Consider the following 14,630-nt stretch of genomic DNA (forward strand, 5'->3'; position numbering starts at 1 on the left):
TAAATAGTTCCTCCAAGTCTTTTGATATTCCCTCTGGAAAAATGACACGAGTTTTCTGATGGATGGTTTATAAATGTACTTCAGCGTGGCCTAATTAGTTTGGTTAGCGGTTCCTTCACTTGGTGAGTGAAAAATTCTCTTTTATGCCCCAATTTGGGGAGGGGGGCGGGCGGACGGGGAGGAGAGATGATTGTGCGCGTGAGGACAGGAAAAGATCGGTGCCGGGGGGGGGGGGGTAACCTCGTTCAGATTTGTCCCCGCTCACGGCCTGGCCTGCTCCAGTTGTTGGTGCTGGCTCCGGATTGCGAACCGGCTAACGTGCACTGGGATAGGCACCACAATCTTGGGGTTTCGGGACGGCTCCCCGGTCTTAGAATTGGCATTCCCCGCCTTCACCCGTTTCCACTTGGCCCTCCTGTTTTGGAACCAGATTTTGACCTGCACTTCGCTGAGTTTGAGGGCGTGCGCAATCTGGGATCGCTCGGTCAAAGAAAGGTATTTCTTGCAGTGGAATTCCTTTTCTAGTTCCAGCAGCTGCTCGCTGGTGAAGGCAGTTCTCCGGCGGCGGTTTTTTCCCGTTGAAGTGGTACTGTTTGGGTTCGCCGAGTTCTGACTGCTCTCCTCCAGGCCGTTGCCAGTATCGTCTTCCTTGTGCGCCGATTGGCCCGGCAGATTATCGTCGGAGCTATAATCGAGATCGCTGTCCAGCGAGAAACTTTCCTCTTTGCCTTTCGAATCGTCCTCCGCTTTGGCGTCTTCTTTTCCTGAGGCTGCTCGTGTGGTGCCTGGAGGAAAGCCAAAAACAGCATCTGTTTATATGTTTCACCCAGATTTTTGCCAGCATTCCCAAGAACAGCCTCCTCCTCCTCCTCCTCCTCCTCCTCCTCCTCCTCCTCCTCCTCCTCCTCCTCCTCCTCCTCCTCCTCCTCCTCCTCCTCCTCCGTGCAACCTGAGGGATGGGGAGAGATTTTAGGCTTAATTCCGAGGTAGCAGAATCCGGCTTGGATGCAAGTCAGAGGAGAATGGGGATGAGCCAGGGATAGGACAGAGGGACCGAGAACCATTTCCCCCGGTACTCTGAGGAGAAACTCAGTAAAGTTAAAAGTTATTTTTCGGTGAGTTCTAGAAACAGTTTTAGGGCAGAGGCATCGAAATAATGAAAGCACAAGCTTTCGGGGCTGAAGTCCGTCGCGTTTTCCCGGAAGTGTCTGCTTCCCCCAACCCCTACACCTTTTGGATGCCACAAGACTCTTCGTTGTCAGCAAATTCATCGCAGTATTCTTTGAATGTTCTTTGCGCCCATAGATCGCCAAGCGGAAAGCAGAACGTCAAAATGGCATGCAAAATGGGAAAAGGAGTTGGGTTCACCCATCTTGGTGCATGCCACTTTTTTTTGCTCATTCTCAAGACTTGCTTCTTTTCTTAAGCAAGGGACATAAGGAAATTCGCCAGGCTAACGTGTCAGTGCCTTGCTCTTTGGCTTACTCATTCCAAATTGCATTTTCTAAACGTCCTTCACGTTCACAAACACTTCTAATTGTATGTAAGGAATCGATTAGGAGGGATAATCCCTGAATAATCTATTGCTTAACCTTCCCCCCCTGCCCTTGTTCTCGAAATCCTAAAAGGATTTAAGGAAGGAATAATATTCATGTTATGATATTATGTTACATAAATGTTAAGTTAAATACCGGAGCAGTCCCGTGTTCATGTTTCACGGACGGCGATAATAATGCCTTTCTAAACGCCTCAAATAATAACAACAGAATTACAGCAATAGAACAATAGCAATATGCACACCCTGTATTAATATGAATGTGCCCATTCCCCCCCCCCCGCATCCTTGAGGTTTTAATTTGCTGCCCATGAGAATTGCGTGGAAAACTAAGAGAAATGCAAATATTCGCATGAACGCACAGATACATTCATAAAGTTTACGCATTTCAATTTTCCAGGCTGCCTTTCCGGTTAGAATTATATGACCTGGGTCACCTGAAGACAAGATGATCGGTACCCACACTCCGTTTCACTTTGGCTTCCTCGGCCAGGGCTAGTTTTGTAGCCAACTGTCTGCAGCACGTCTGAGACACGGAAATGCACTTGCCAGCCGAGGTACTTACCGAGAGAAGCCTGCACTGCTTCGGAGGCAGAGAAGGCCAGTAGTGAGCCCTCCTTGGCCAAGAATGCCTTGCCGTCTTCAGCTTCTGCCTGAATGGCATCCACCTTGTCAAAACTGCCCTGGAGAGCTTGTGGTGCAAACTTTCTCGCCGCCTCTTGGTGCTGCGGGGAAGCCGAGAATGTGCCCGGCAGGGTGGCCATGAGGGTGGAAGTTAAAGCCATGCCCTGTGCCAGACTGGAGCAAAAACTGGTGGGTAGGCTGGAAATCTGGTGATGGTGTGAGGGCGGCAGACTTGTCTGGGGCATGGCGGCCGGTGGTGGTGGAGGAGGCGGCAGGACTACTGGTCTGTAGGGCATGAACATAGGGTAGCCTGTGTAGACGAAGTGGCCCGGGCTGGGCTGAGGCGGGCTGCCGATGAGCGAGTCTATGCTGAAGGCAGTGCTGCTTCCCAAAGGGCGCGGCATCATCATGAGAGACGGCTGAAAAGCTGCACTCATAGAGGCGCTACAGGCCAAGGAGGCGCGCGAGACAAGAAGCAGACGGGGTGGCCCGGTGGCTTTAGGGCCAGGTGCTGGCCGGGGACGAGCGGGACCAGGACTGGCGGCGGCAGCGGCGGATGTAGGGGACTGCCTGGACTGGGCAACAGAGGGTCAAAGTTGGGTCTCCCTGTCCGCGGCAGGGAGACATCGGGTCGAGTTGCCTTGAGCCGCGATCCAATCCGAACCTAGACACTTCCCAGGAAAGGCCTGCCTGCCTTCTTTCTGTCCCTCGGAGCGCGCTCTCTCTCTCTTGGGGCCCTCAGAGAGCCAGACGCCAAGCGCTCTCTCTCTCTCTCACACTCACTCACTCTTGGGTGTCGGCGGTACCTTTGAATCGCGCTCTTCTTTCTCATTCACATTTTGCCAGGCTCGGAACCTTTCCGGACCACGTGGCTGCCTCTCTCCCTCTTCATTGGCCAGGAAGTGTGAGGGAGAGGGATGGGGAGAGGAATGTGCGGCGGAGCGGCGGCGGCGAAGAGATTTTAACTCCGCCCCTCCTCCGGTCCGCGGAAAGGGAGCCGAGTCCGACAATCTGGTAGCGCATCCTCTGAAGCTTGGCTTGACGGGAAGCTTTCCGCACTCGTGCGGGGCGGACGTGTGCAAGAACGGGGGTGCAATTTGCCGCCCACTGCTTTGCTTGTCTCTTGCCCCGACTGGGACAGAGTGTTCGGTAGACCTGATGCATCCGCGAGGAAACGAACCTCCCTGTGCTGCTCTGTGACCTGAGGCACACCCCCCGGAAGGCCAAGGCCCGGGTCTTCATTTGTCCCTGAGGGTGAGCAACAGGCAAAGATCGGCTGGGATCTCAACCCCTGACACTCAGCAGCTGGTTCCGAGCGCTCCATCCGATTCCTCCGCTTGTGACTTTGGATCCCTTCAATTCCGTGCCGGTTTTATCCCCCGCCCACATATCCTTTCCTCTGATCCTTTCCGAACGCTTCTTTTGCCCGCGGAAGGCTGGAGCCTGGAATGATCAGGAGGGTCGGGGGCTCCAGAACTCGGGGAGATGGATTAGCAGCATCCGCCCCCACCCGCTCCGCGGCGCGCGCCTCACTGGTTTCCCCTCTCCTTCGTCAGAGGGGCTGCTTTGGCTCTTGGAAATAATGATTTAAGGGTCAGCGGCAGTGACGTAAGAAACCGTACACGGGAACTGTAGACACCACTTGCCTGAAGTCAAAAGTTTGACGATATTTGAAGGAACTTATTGTCGTCTAGATGGGAGGACGGCTGCATTTAGCCAGAAAATCTTCCTACCCGAGCCTGCAATTGCTACTAAAATTTAATGACCTCCACTGGGGAGAATGCCTTTTGGAGACCCTAACAAGATAACGATCAGAGAGAAATGAGGGTCGTTACATGGGTAATGGGAATTTCTTTACAAGAGTAGTTAATTGGAAAATAAAGACTAATCGATATTTATGAACGTATCGATCTAAACCTTTGTAGATCCAGCCTTTCTGTGTCTTGTCTCCTTCGCCCGCATTTCTGCCCCTTTGCGCTACACGTTTTGCGTTTTCCCACAAAAGACCAGAAGCCATTTGAAAAATCGCATACCTTTCCCCTCACTTCGGTCCCTCCTCTTAGCAGCCTTTGCGAGGAAAACATGCTATTCCTGTGACTGAAAAAGAAGTGAAGGATTGAGGGGGGACCTTTCATCTCCAGAAACAGGGCAGCAACAGCAGCAGGGAAGAGTAAGCCCGGGCAGGCAGAAACAGGATGTCTGTTGTTTGAATTTGAACTCAGTTCCTCTCACTCCCTTCTTCATTTCTATTAAGCCTGGCAGTTTCGCAGGGTATAAAACCTTAGTCCCCTCCTCCCCTCTCCGTTCCCTGCACTCCCCTCAAAACAGGTTTCCTCATTTCCTTATGCTCCCCTTGTATGATGGTTGCCAGTTTGGGAAGGGAGAATAGATTGGATAGCGTTTCTGGAAAGACCTATTTTTGGAAAGCTCGGTTTGATCGTTGGTCATACCATTTAACTATTACCACCCGCTGGATGATTCCAACGCCTAGCAAGGGTTGTAACGATTAGGCAACATCGATCCCAGACCCCCTTTGCAGTCTGCTGAATGCCAGAAAAGTACCGCCAAGACACCCCTCCCCCGCGCCCGCGCCTGTTTCCCACTCCATTCCTCGGGGAGATTTATGGCTGGGCAGAAAGGGGGTTCTGGGGGAGGGAGAAAGGAGGAGCCGTCTGCTTTTAGAAGTACCGGAGGAGGCTCGGCCTTCCCGCCTCGGGTCCTGAGGGAACCAGAAGCCAAATTCAAAATTCGGGTTTCCTCGGACCCTGGTCCCTAACATTTCCCACACGCCTCCTTATCCTGAGGCAAAGGGCCACCCCGATGGCTGATCCCGATCAAGCGGCGCGGTCTTCGGGCTTGGCCGCGCTGTTGCTTCGACTCCAGGCTTGAGAATCGTTCCCAATTTTGCTGCGAGGCGGTTCGCGTCGTCAGGCTGAGGGGACGGGGAGTTTGGAATGTCGGGTTGGAGTGACTATCCCCTCCTTGAAGTAGCAGTTGACTGCAGGCTCAAGGATCTGAGGGAGCTTGTTGATTGGCGAGAAAAACATTTTTTCCGTCCAAGTTTATCTAAAAGTCCTGCCGGGGCAGGTTTCGCGAAGAGTTCTTGTGTAAAAGGAAACGTTCTCCGGAGAAGGCATCGGAGGCATCGATTTGCGAGGAGCAAACAGATGGGAGCCTCGTCTCTCCCTCCCTCCTCCTTTTTCTTTTCTTTCTTCCTTCTTTTCCCCTTTCCCCAATAAACTATTTTATTCACTCTTTCGAAGAGATGGTGGAGGAGAGAATCCGCTTCGGAAAGTCTCCCCCCTCTATAGAGTTGACGTAGGCAGCTTTAATGGAAGGCACCCCCCACCCTCAGCTTTTGAAATGGCTTCTGCAATTATGTCAAAGAGTCATTCACTAGCCCGGACGAATTAAAAAGGACCGAGTCTGCTCCTTTTTCACGGGCAGGCCTCTCGTGTTTGGCTTTTCAAAGCCCTTCCAACACGATGTCTTTCTTGAGAACAAAAGGCAGGACAGGGAAAAGAAAAGAGCCCCAAACTTGTAAATCGAACGTCAAGGGAACTTTGAAACAATCTAGAGCCCATAAATAATGATAAAGGACCTGGCAAAAAGGCAAACCCATTCGATTAATAGAGATTCCCAGGCAATGATCAAGTGGCTTATTTTAAAGAGGAACGGCACTCAAAACAAAAGCAAAAACGAAACATCTAAAGGTTTCATTTGCATTCGTCTAACTTGAAAGTTTTTTTTTTTTTTTGCTTTTAAATGTGAGCAACTATTAGCTTTTCCTTAAAGATCCGGCCGGGGGCGGAGGAGGGGCGGAGGAACTAAAAAAATAAACTTTTCAAACTACCCCTTTTCCGCGTTGAAAGAAAGGGGTGTCTACCGTTGCTGGGGCTTATCTTGCCGCCCGGAGAAGATTGTCAGTAAGGTTGTCAACAAGTTAAAGTTCTGAGTTTCTTTTTTTTAATGGAAGCTTATCAAATCAGGGACCTTCAGGTCGTTCTGTACTTAATTAAGAAAACATAGACTTTTTTGTACTGGTGTTTTAAAACGCTTTCTCGCCCTTCTCATCTCGAAATTTTTATTTGCTCATTTGGAATCAGAATGGAGGTGATTTTGCTTTTGACTCAGCAATGCCTGCCTTAAATTTGAACCAGGAGTTTCTTTTTGGCATTTCACTTAATGGCTGGGGTGGAGTCGTTTGATAGCAGATTAGGGAGTGATTATTTCGGTTAATGAGTGACAATGCCTGATTTCTCCCCACTACCATTTCCTCCAATTTGTATCTTAATTATGACAGGATGATGATTTTAATCCTAAAATTTATATATTGTAAAAATATAAAGAGCTAGGCACTGCCAATAACTGGATTTTTGTTTTCAATTGAAATTCAACTTTTTATCCGAAGGACAGAATGATGCTCTTGTAGTAGTTGAATAGTTTCCAGCAAAACGAGAAAACTTGAGTGCATTGTGCTCAATGAAAGAAATGAAAACCTCTCAGTCGCTGGTGGGGGGAGGGAAGTGAGGGAGAGGAAGAGAGATGGAGACCGAGCTAGAGAGCAGGAGTGGGACTCGACCTATCCTCAGCCGCCATTCCTCTTTGGTTTAGTGACCACATAGCAAAGGGAATGATCTCCTTTTGCAGACAATCCCACCCCCACCCCCGTCTCTCCTTCCAAGAGTGCACCCCGAAGATGCTGGCATCCATTCCCGGAGCGCCAACTGTCTTGCCTGAGAGGTGAATGTATTGAAAGTGCGATTGCTACCTCGATAAAAACTTAGATGAAAATGGACATTTAATTTATATTACCGGTAGAGCTCCAGGAAGAAGGTGGGGATAGGACTAGCATTTAATCCAGAATAATTAACCTGGATAAATAAATTAATTTAGATGTGAGCACAAATAATCCCCTACTGAAATCTGGACTGTGTGTTATACAGCGTTGTGTAACTCTCCTGTTATTCAGAATAGGATGAAATGCGCCCCTGTGCAAGTGTTTGTAGGGCATGTGCTTTTTCCTGGGCTTGCAAAGGGTCAAGCTTCGTCTTCTCTCGAGGCAGGGGGCCAAGGACCATTGGCTTGCTCTGAAAGAGACTCGGAGATCCGCAGCATTTGATATCTCAAAGGGACCTCCAGGAGAGAAAGAAATGCGCTCTTTCCTCCGCTCTGTAGCCTGCTAGGTACCGGCTGTGATTATGGTGGTTTAAATCTACCTCTCTCGGCAGAGGAAGCGCTGCGCTCTGGTGCAGATCAAAGGCAGCAGGGCTCTTAAAGCTGCAGTTCTGCTTCCGTCCCCGCCTGGGACTTGTAATCCGCGGGCTGCAAATGTGCAGCCCGTCTCCTTCTACCGGAGCGCGAGCAGGGCAGCAGAGAAGCTGCCACACTTTTGCGACTCTTCCAGCGGGCCAGGCCAATCGAAAGCCGCGCGCCTGGGTGGGAGAGGGGACTGAATTGTGGCAGTGGAACATCGAGATTTCAGGTCCAAGAAAGGTAGCGAGAGGCCGCTGCTCAGCTCCGTTCCCTGCGCAGAGACTCGGAAGAGGAGAAGCAAAGCCGTGCCAGGCAGCTAGGCGTGCGCCCACGGGACGGCCTTTGAGACTGAAACAAGCCAGACACGAGCGCCGAGGCATCGCGGCCAAAGATGCGCGGGGCCATTTCCCACGACAAAGCTGCCGCCTTTGGGGAATTTTTCAGAGATTCAATGAGGAAAGCTGTTCCATGGTGGAATTTTTTTAAAAAAAAACGGTATTTGTCTTGACCTTGAGTGGTATCAGGAGATCGGATCGGAGAAGGGATGGCTACTACCGGATCATTAGTGGCAGCTTAGACATGCTGCTTAGACAGGGGCCTTACACACACACACACCCCTTAGGCATGACGTGTCTAGTTTTACTGGCTTCCAAATGTGAGCGCGGGCGCGGGGGGGGGGAGCACTTGTGCGGGCCTTCATTTCTGCCTCCTCAATTGCTCACCTGGCCTGGGTGTGGGGGGAAGAGTGGGGTTGAGCAAATTCACGAAAGGATGGAGCTGAGAATGGCCAGAGCGTTTTCTGTGACAGAGGCCCATGTGAGGCACAAAGGCAGAAGCAAAGTTGGGAAACAGTGGTGGCTGACGAGGGGCATTTGCTGTGGTTTTCATTGCTTGTGGGTCTTCCTGAAGTACCTAGGTGTCATCATGGCAAATGAGATCGTAAACTAGGGCCAATGAAGGATTGAAAATCTGCAAATGATATTTTGCACAGGGACCAAGTTTTCCATAAGCACTTTACTACACGCATATTAAAAATCACAGTATCAATTGTAGATGGTCATTTGGTATAAAATCCAGAGAAAAATCCAGTAGAAGTTCTGAACATCTTATGGAAACCAAAGCTAACCATCTGGAGAGTCCAGTTTAGAGATCTGGTATAGTGTGTTCTTCATTTTAAGATTAGTGCATGTAACAGGTCTAGACCATTTATTTCAAAGTATAAATATTTAATTAAATCTAAAATATACCGATTATTAAATACTCCCTCAAAATAATCCTGAATTAATATTAAAAAAGAAAGCATAGAGATTTTGTTGGAATTACAAAAAAACGTTCAGATCAGTCTGAAATTTAACTAGAATAATACTTTCAATTTTGTACAGATATAATGAATATCCACATTACATGCTTTACCACTGAAGAGTTAAAATAAGATGCAGTATACAGAAAAGTCTTAACAATTCAAATACATGCAAGATTTTGGTTTGGAGCCTGATCTTTATGCTTATGATGTATTTTTTATGCATTCCGATTTTCATGCAGCCAATTTTTTATTTCAGATTTTGCAAGACAGGTGACAGTTTAGAACTCTGCAACTTATACACACCCTGCTAATGACTGTGTTCATGTCTGAAAACATTCAGTAATTATGGTCCTTCTATATATCTTCTAGGAGATTACATGAATCCTACTAATATATTTATAGATTTGATTACATCAATTTGTTCAACCTTTTACCATAAAAAAGCATATTTGGAAGAACTGCAGTAATGCTGAATAAATAAACCTAACGCCTTTCCACTTCTGAAAATTACATTGTTGTTATAATAGTAAATTAAATTGTAGCCCAGGTAAAGAGTCTTCTCTGCTGTTTAACTTCTTGAGTACATTTACATAAACTAGTGGCAAACTTATTATTAAAAATAAGCGATTAGTGAGCAGAAACAATTGATGGAAACTCACTTGATCTGTGTAGTGTCAACTGTACACATATCAAGGATTTCAGAGATGGTGGCAGGAAACAGGTTGTGTTGATATTAAGTTTAGCATCACAGATCACATTTCATACACTGCCATCATGATATCCACATTATTTTTTAGATTTTTTAGATTAGATATTCCAATTCTGTCTGATATATACTGGCTTTTAGTCAAGACTGCCATAAAATGAAGGTACCATCCAAATCTCATTTCTTTCTTTTTCCATATTCAGAGATATTGAAGTGACACTGAGTTCAAAACTCTCCATTCTTAACTTTAATACTTTACAAATTAATTGATTTACTGTAGCATAATCTAAAGCCCACTTAATTGGATTCATGGAGTGTTGTTATTTGACTTCACATACATTTATCTAGTATGTAGACCTGGATATATGGAGAATAATATAAATAATAGGGGGGAAAGTTCATGAAATGTTATAGAAAGCAAATAAAAGCATACAGTACCTGCCTGCATACTTAAAAAGGCATGGTGTTGCAATGCATAGCAAAGTAAATATGTCCATGAAGATTCTCAGTCATCCAAGTAGAGATGTCTGGAAGATGAGTCATGACAACTGGATTTCTTTCCTTTTTTGGCTTTGAAATGTTTCATTGCTTATCTCCACTGAAGAAGCCATTTGAATAAGCAGCGAAACATTTTAAACCAAAAAATAAAGGACATCCAATTGTCATGACTCAACTTCCAGATAGCAAAATAAACTTTTGTGTCCCAAGGACATTAGACATTTCTCTCTTATTTTTCTGGCAAAAGGGTTTACACAATGTCCTACTATGATCTGTATTGTTCTATCAAAATATTGCACAGCAGACACTTTCAGTGATATAACAATATCCATTCCCAGTACCAAAAGTTACCATTCACAATCCTGAGTGAGGGTCCAATACTGCCTCTACTGGCGTTGCAGCATTGATTATGATTTTCAGACCACCTCAGTTAAGCCTCAGAACAATTACTCTTCCACACAGTTCTGAAATGCCCTAATGGCAAGAAAGCTGAAGATACCTATGCTCTAGTGTCAGCATGCCCTGTCAATATTAAGTTGCACTTTGGAAGTGTGAGGATTGAATTTTACTTTGAGATTGAAAAGGGCACAAGACTTGGGAACCATAGTGCATATTCAATATAAGTAAACATTGTTAAAAAAATGGAATTAGTGAAAAGAAAGTGGAAAAGTAGAAGGGTCCATAATTGGATAATTGCAACTCATAATAATAAAAATGTGTTGTAATATTTATCATAATCAAAAGGGCATTACCAAGCCTAAGGCTGTCAATATCAAATTTTTCTTTATGAAATTTTCAAACCAGCTTAAAAAAAACCCTAAATGTATAAATTATTATAAACCTGGGCATTATATGTTAAAACTTTTTTTTCTATTTCCAAGTAACAACGAGTGCCAGCATGCAGAGACTGGGAATGGTTTTATTATCTGACTTTTAAATTTGTTTTCTTTTTACCAAGTACAACTTAGAGTGTAGAGTCTTTTATATCACTGTTCCCTCTGAATTTGTACCTCAATAAATGTGGTTTTTGAAAAAATAAAGTAGTTTAATGTGTCTGAACCAATATAAATGTTTTACTTTGTGTTAATGTAAAAAAAAATGAGACTGAACAAAATTGTTAGACTGTATTATTTCTTAAAATGTTGCAAGTACAGAATTATTTCTTTGCATTAGAAATAACACTAATGATGTAACTATTTGTATTTACTTATCAGTCCTGTTCAGTGTACTTACTTGTGGATGTCATCTAAGGATGTCCTGCTCTTCCACCCCATATAACATGGACATAAGAAAAAGTGTGAACATGTATATGCTGCCTGCAAACCACATTATTTTCTTCCTTCCAGAATTCACCACACTCAGTTCCTGACACACTGCAAGCTAAGAAAATATGGTCTAGCCCTGCCAGCTCACATTAAAGATGTAGTTCTGATTTTGATGCATTGTTTGTAGTAGGAAAATCCAAGCTGGGGAAGATAATGTGGATGGTATATGAAAAGATGGAAGGACAGAAAGGAGATGAAGGTATGACAAGGTTCAACAGTGCCCTCTAGAGTATCTGGTAAGTTGACCAATATTGAGAAATCTCAATACACCCAAGCTGAGCAATTATTCCGTGCTCTGCATCTTCCAGAAAAGCTCATTGTAAAATAGCAATGCTAGTCAGCTAATTTTCATTCAAATATAGCAGGTGTGTCCAACCCATGGCCTGGACCACATACAGCCCTGAGCAGTTAGTGAGGCGGTCCCACAATATTGTAAACTTTTAACATTATGTGATTTACACCCTCCAACTATATTATACATTTTGTATGTGGTGCAAGACAATTCCTCTTCACTTAATGTGGCCCAGGTAAACCAAAAGGCTGGGCACCCATGAAATATAGGTACTATATTTGTGAAGATGATTTCAATCATAAAGTAATTATCTAATTTATTGCTAGAATTTTGACATCAGAACTGGAGTAAATGGTTGAATGGGAGAAAAATGCCTTGCTGTTGAAGAATTGATAACAAGGTCCATCCCTGCCTCCCTCTGCTCTGTGCCTTCCCCCACACCTGCCACACTGGACAAAGAACCATAACACATTGACTCCCTTATTGGTTGCTGTACTGAAATGGACAGATGCTTCTTGTGAGATGCTCACACAAATGTCAGATCTTTTCCTTTGTGATACATACATAACTGCCTAATACATCTGTAAAATTTAATTTTTAAATTGCTTAAATTTAAATATATATACATATGTACATATGTACATATGTACATATGTACATATGTACACATGCACACATGCACACATGCACACATGCACACATGCACACATGCACACATGCACACATGCACACATGCACACATGCACACATGCACACATGCACACATGCACACATGCACATGCACACATATACACATATACACATATACACATATACACATATACATACATATATACATACATATACACATACATATATACATACATATATACATACATATATACATACATATATACATATACATACATACACACACACACACACACACACACACACACATACATACATACATCCCCATCATAGTCTTCCAGAAATGAGACATATAAGAATATGTTCCTTGCTTTAAATGGGGAAGGAAAAAATAAGATGAACTACGATTTCTGTTTGATATTGGATTCATTAAATTGTTCAGGTGGCTAAGGCAGCTAATTGTAGTATGTGTCTATTTACAGTAGAACTTAACACATTTCTTATTCTGCAACTAGGAAAACTATAATGAAATGTAATTCCTATTTAACTGTGTGTGAGGAACCAACAAGCAATGGGATTTTGCCAAAGGGCAAAACAAAAGGCAATGAATTTTTAATAGTTCCATTCAAAGGGCCATTCAGCACAATGAATTTGTTACAGACATTGATTTAGAGCCATTCAGTAAGTCTGCAGTTATTCTTGTTTTTAATCCACTTTTTACAGGGAAAGAGGGTACTAGGATGCCTCAGAGTGGAAGGAGGCAATACCTCCCTTCATAAAATTACCAGAACTTGCATTGATAAAGATATATTTATAGTTTTGCTGAATACAGAGTGGTGTTAATAGTTATAATCTGGAAGTGGGCGAACCAAAATTCTAGTCCATCCTCACTGAAGCTCACAGAACCTCTTTAAGTAACTTTGAGCCAGCCCATCCTCCACTGTACTTCATAAAGTTGTTATAGGAAAAATAGAAGAGGGAGCGCTATTTATCCTGACACTTTTGCTCCTAAAAGAAAGATGAATTATACATTAATTATAAATTAATTAAATTAAACTCAGTTAATTTCAGAACACATTTCACATAGTCACTTTATGATGTTTCATGGTTCATTTTTTTGGAAGCTGAAAAGCAAAGCAATTATTATATCTCCCACCCAAATTTGTGGAAAAGATGCTCCTGAAGAAGGCAAAAAATTCAGCACAAGAGAAAGGACCACAACACTCCCCGTCCTTACCCCCTGCAATCTCTAGACTTGGTTTTCCATCTATATCTCACTGACATTTCATCAGAGCTATCCCTATATTAAACCAACCCTCAGTCTTGCCTTTCAAGATCTTGGAGAAAAGCTTGAGTAAATTGTAGCTGCTTAGGTTCTCTGAAAAGTCATTTTCCTACTTTGATCCCCCACGGAGAGGCAAGGACTAGATGTTCTAGATGTAAAGCAATAGCTCTTCTGGCCTTGAATTCCAGCTATTCCCCATACAGAAGCATAGCCATATTGAAGCTATTTTAAAAATGGTATCTTGCACCTTAAAACCACCTTTGCCTTTGAAAGAGAATAACTTGATGCTTTGATGTACAAATCAGTGAATGATTGAATCCCTTTTACCTTTAGAAAATAATTTTACATAAAAAACACCAGATTAGTGTAATGTATTTCCTTTTTGATTTATTAAATCCTGGAAAAACTCTTTTATTAATAAAAAGACCCTATCTCTTTTATTCTTGGGAAGACAAAGTATTAGTAACATCAAACTATTGCAATGTTCTGGAGAAAAATCCAGATGCAGTTATGAATCAAGAATAAGAGAGTGGTGACATCAGAACTAGTGATTTAATCAAGTGGTTCTGACATTTGCAGGCATCTGGAACTGAGCTGATCCTTTTGTTTGAGTTCATATCATATGACATATCATCTTAGGCCCAAGTATTCAATATCTTCATAAATGACTTAGATGAGGGAGTAAAATGGGAACTTACCAAATTTGTGGATGATTTGCTGGCAGGAATAGCTAACACCCTAGATGATGGGCTCAAGATACGATAGACTTGAACACTGGGCCTAATCTAATAATGAAAATCAATGTAGAGAAAAGTAAAGTCTTACACTTAGGCAAGAAAAACCAAAAGTATACATATAGACTGAGTGAAACCAGACTTAATAGCAATAACTGTGGGAGGGATCTTGAAGACTTAGTGGACTTAGCAGACAATTAAATATGAGCTAGCAGTGTGCAGCGGCAGCCAAAAAAGCCAATGCAATCCCAAGTTGCATTAACAGAGAGATACAATCAAGATCAAGTGAGGTACTAATACCACTTAGTAAGACCATACCTAGAATACTGCATCCAGTTTTGGTCACCACACTGTAAAAAAGATGTTGAGACTCTAGAAAGAGTGCATAGAGGAGCAACCAAGATGATTAGGCAACTGGAGGC

At 43.9% G+C, this 14,630-nt stretch overlaps 1 protein-coding gene across 1 annotated transcript; it reads right to left on the reverse strand.

Annotated features, from left to right (window-relative positions):
- Positions 1–238: 238 nt before the first annotated feature.
- GBX2 (gastrulation brain homeobox 2) lies at positions 239–2,915 on the reverse strand. The gene is made up of 2 exons (XM_014057954.2): positions 2,121–2,915; positions 239–785 (listed from the first exon to the last, which is right to left on the reverse strand). Exons 1-2 carry the CDS (start codon positions 2,614–2,616, stop codon positions 262–264), a joined length of 1,020 nt encoding a protein of 339 aa, XP_013913429.1. The 5' UTR covers positions 2,617–2,915; the 3' UTR covers positions 239–261.
- Positions 2,916–14,630: the final 11,715 nt, after the last annotated feature.

This window comes from Thamnophis sirtalis, unplaced genomic scaffold, assembly GCF_051295495.1.
Source record: "Thamnophis sirtalis isolate CommonGarterSnake01/CBP01778 unplaced genomic scaffold, rThaSir2_p1.2 scaffold_5, whole genome shotgun sequence".
In the NCBI taxonomy this organism is placed as follows: domain Eukaryota; kingdom Metazoa; phylum Chordata; class Lepidosauria; order Squamata; family Natricidae; genus Thamnophis; species Thamnophis sirtalis.